At 66.0% G+C, this 3,025-nt stretch overlaps 1 protein-coding gene across 1 annotated transcript in view; it reads left to right on the top strand.

Annotated features, from left to right (window-relative positions):
• Positions 1-2,787, top strand: part of MNEG_12079 (3-oxoacyl-[acyl-carrier-protein (ACP)]synthase III) — a gene marked incomplete at both ends in the record, with an annotated part of 4,468 nt that extends 1,681 nt beyond the window's left edge. Inside the window, 6 exons of the mRNA XM_014039449.1 lie at positions 360-436; positions 773-961; positions 1,395-1,538; positions 1,845-1,901; positions 2,127-2,195; positions 2,660-2,787. Of these exons, the coding sequence (XP_013894903.1) occupies positions 360-436; positions 773-961; positions 1,395-1,538; positions 1,845-1,901; positions 2,127-2,195; positions 2,660-2,787 (664 nt within the window). The remainder of the gene's footprint in view (positions 1-359; positions 437-772; positions 962-1,394; positions 1,539-1,844; positions 1,902-2,126; positions 2,196-2,659) is intronic.
• Positions 2,788-3,025: the final 238 nt, after the last annotated feature.

Below are 3,025 nucleotides of genomic sequence, written 5' to 3'. Positions count from 1 at the left end.
GGGGGGGGGGGGGGGGGGGGGTGGCTGACTGTGTGAGGGGTTCCTGATGGTATGAGGGGCACCAGATACAGTAGTGTGTTTGCGCGCTGGTGGGTGCTCGCGTGCGTGCATGTGTAGGTGTGTGCGTGCGTGTGTGCGCATGCGCGCGCGCGAGTGTGTGTGTGTGTGTGTGTGTGTGTGCGCGCGCGCGCGCCTGCGTGTGCATGAGCATACTCGTGAGTGCACTCGTGCATGCGGGTGGGGAACAGGTGCGTGGCTGGGGTCCGGCAAACGCGTCGACCTCTGCAGGGGACGTGCGGGGTCGTCCGCTGCAGACACCTGGGCCGAACCACCCACGGCCCCACTTTTCCAACCCCCAGGTGCGGCATCCTGATCGGCAGCGCGTTTGGCGGCATGTCCACCTTTGCCACCGCCGTGGAGGCCCTGGAGACGCAGAGTGAGCCGGGGCTGCCTGGTCTGGTGGCCGGCAGGAGGGGGTGGGGTGGGGGAGGCACCCCTCCCGAGCGCGTTGTGCGTGCAGCGTCAACCCTGTCGAAGCCCTGCATGCCCCCAAGACCTTCGCGGCCCTACGCGCCGCACAGTCATGCGCAGGCATGCTCCCTGATCGAAACCGCCTTGTCAGTCCCTCCTCTCATAATGCCTGCCTTGCACTGCTGTCAATCCCCGTACAAACACACACACACACACACACACACACACACACACACACGCAGAGCCCCCACACACAAGCATAACCACAAACCAACCCCACCTGCCGTGCTCTTCCCGCCAGGCTTCCGAAAAATGAACCCCTTCTGCATCCCATTCGCGATCACCAACATGAGCGGCGCCCTGCTGGCAATGGACCTTGGCTTCATGGGGCCGAACTACGCCATAAACACGGCCTGCGCGACCGGCAACTACTGCATCACGGCGGCGGCGGACCACATCCGGCGCGGGGAGGCGGACCTGATGCTCGCCGGTGGGTGTGGCTCGGGGGGCGGGCGAGGATGTGTGAGTGGAGCGTGTGGCTGGCGGGGCGGTTGGTGCGCGGGGTCAGGGGTTTGCGCGCGCGCGCGAGCGTGTGTGTGTGTGTGTGGTGCGTATGGACGTGTGTAGGTGTGCGTGTACATGTGTAAGTGCACATGGCGTGTGCCGAGCCGGCATGTCGGTAGTTTCCCCTAGGGCCGGCGGATTCCATCGTGCTTCGCGAGGCACCGTCGGTCCCTGGAAGTTGCTATCATCTAGAAAAGTACAGCCGTGCATGCGCCGCACTGAACGATGCGGTGCCGGCAGCTTGGGCGTGAGTGGAGTCGAGCAGGCGCGGCGTGAAGCACGGCTGTCTCGCGTGGCCTGCAGGAGGCTGACCCGCCCGCTCAAACACTGCTGCACCGCCCCCTGCCCTCCTCTCCCAGGCTCTGCTGACGCGGCGGTGCTGCCCAGCGGCATCGGCGGCTTCATCGCGTGCAAAGCCCTGTCCAAGCGCAACGACGCGCCGCAGGCCGCCAGCCGGCCGTGGGACAAGAACCGGGACGGATTCGTGATGGGAGAGGGCGCGGGTGGGTGCACGCTCGTTTCCCGGAGGCCGTCGCGGGAATGCATGCACCAGCGCATGCCCAGGCCGCTGTCAAGAGGGCGGGCCTTCTGGCGGGCTGGAGGCCTCCAAAACGCTGAACGCCGCGCGACGCCGCCCGCTGCACAGCTCTTGCGGCCCGGTCCGCAGCAACCGGGGACGCCGGCCGCGCCCCCGCCGCCCCGCCGCCGTTCTCAAGCCTCCCGTCGGTCCAGCCGCGCTCCACGGCAGAGCAACAACGAGGCAAGCTTGTCCCTCAACCCATTCCCCTTTTCCCCGCTGCCCCCCAAAGGCGTCCTGGTGCTTGAGGAGCTCAACCATGCCCTGGCCCGCGGCGCCAGGATATACGGTGCGACCCAGCAACTCGCGCACACACACCCACTGCGCCCGCGACGCTCGCCACGACCCACCAGCGGCGCGCGCCCCCGCTCCGGCTCCGCCGCAGAGTCTCGCATGCCTCTCTCATTCCCAGCCATCGCCAGCCCCACAGACTTGGCCCCTCCACACTCAACCCCCCATGCACCCCAACGCAACAGCCAAACAATGCTGCATTGCTCTGCCCCCGAAACCCCAGGGGAGTACCTGGGCGGCGCCTTCACCTGTGATGCCCACCACATGACAGAGCCCCTGCCAGACGGCGGAGGTGCGCACTAGCCCCTTGGGGGGCCCTGTTGTGTGCAATTGTCGATGAGATACAGCGACAGAGGGGAAGGGAGGGAGGGAGGGAGGGAGGGACAATGGGTTGTGGGTATGAAGAACGGGGATGCCCTCCTGTGTTTGATGGGGCCTGGTCTGATCAAGGGGTTGGCAAATTTGAGCGTGCAGGGCAGGGCTCAAATTTGCTCTAATGCGTTGGCGCCCCGGCGCCCAGGGCAGGGGGAGCAGGGCGTGAGGGAGGGGGGGCGGTGGTTGCAGCCAAGGGAAAGCCACGTTGAGGAGCCGCTCAACGATTACGCATTGCCTGGCCGGCACTACATTGCTCCACATGGCCACTTTCATTCCTCTTTGACATGCACCCCTCCCAGCTCACACAGCGCACACACGGGAACAGGCACGCGCACGCACCCAACCGCACTCATCCACATGCTCCCGCCCCCACGCCCGCAGGCGTGCGGCTGTGCATCGAGCGCGGCCTGGCCAATGCGGGCATCGCGCCCGAGCGCGTGAGCTACGTGAACGCACACGCCACCAGCACCCCGGCCGGAGACATGGCGGAGTACCGGGCCATCACGTGAGAGACGCGCGTGCATGTTTGTGTGTGTGTGTGTGTGTGTGTGTGTGTGTGAGTGTGTTTGGACTATATATATGAGAGTAAGAGGGAGAAAGAGTGAGAGAAAGAGGGGGGAGGTGTGTGTATGTGTGTGCACGTGTGCGGGCGGGCAGGCACGCGCTTCGACGAACGAGCTGACCGTTCATGAGTCGTGACGGTCCACGGCAGGGTCTCCCACCCTCTCCCGCGTCTCCCCCCCACCC

Source organism: Monoraphidium neglectum (assembly GCF_000611645.1).
Source record: "Monoraphidium neglectum strain SAG 48.87 unplaced genomic scaffold scaffold03052, whole genome shotgun sequence".
Taxonomy (NCBI): domain Eukaryota; kingdom Viridiplantae; phylum Chlorophyta; class Chlorophyceae; order Sphaeropleales; family Selenastraceae; genus Monoraphidium; species Monoraphidium neglectum.
This window is presented reverse-complemented; position numbering and strand designations above follow the sequence as displayed.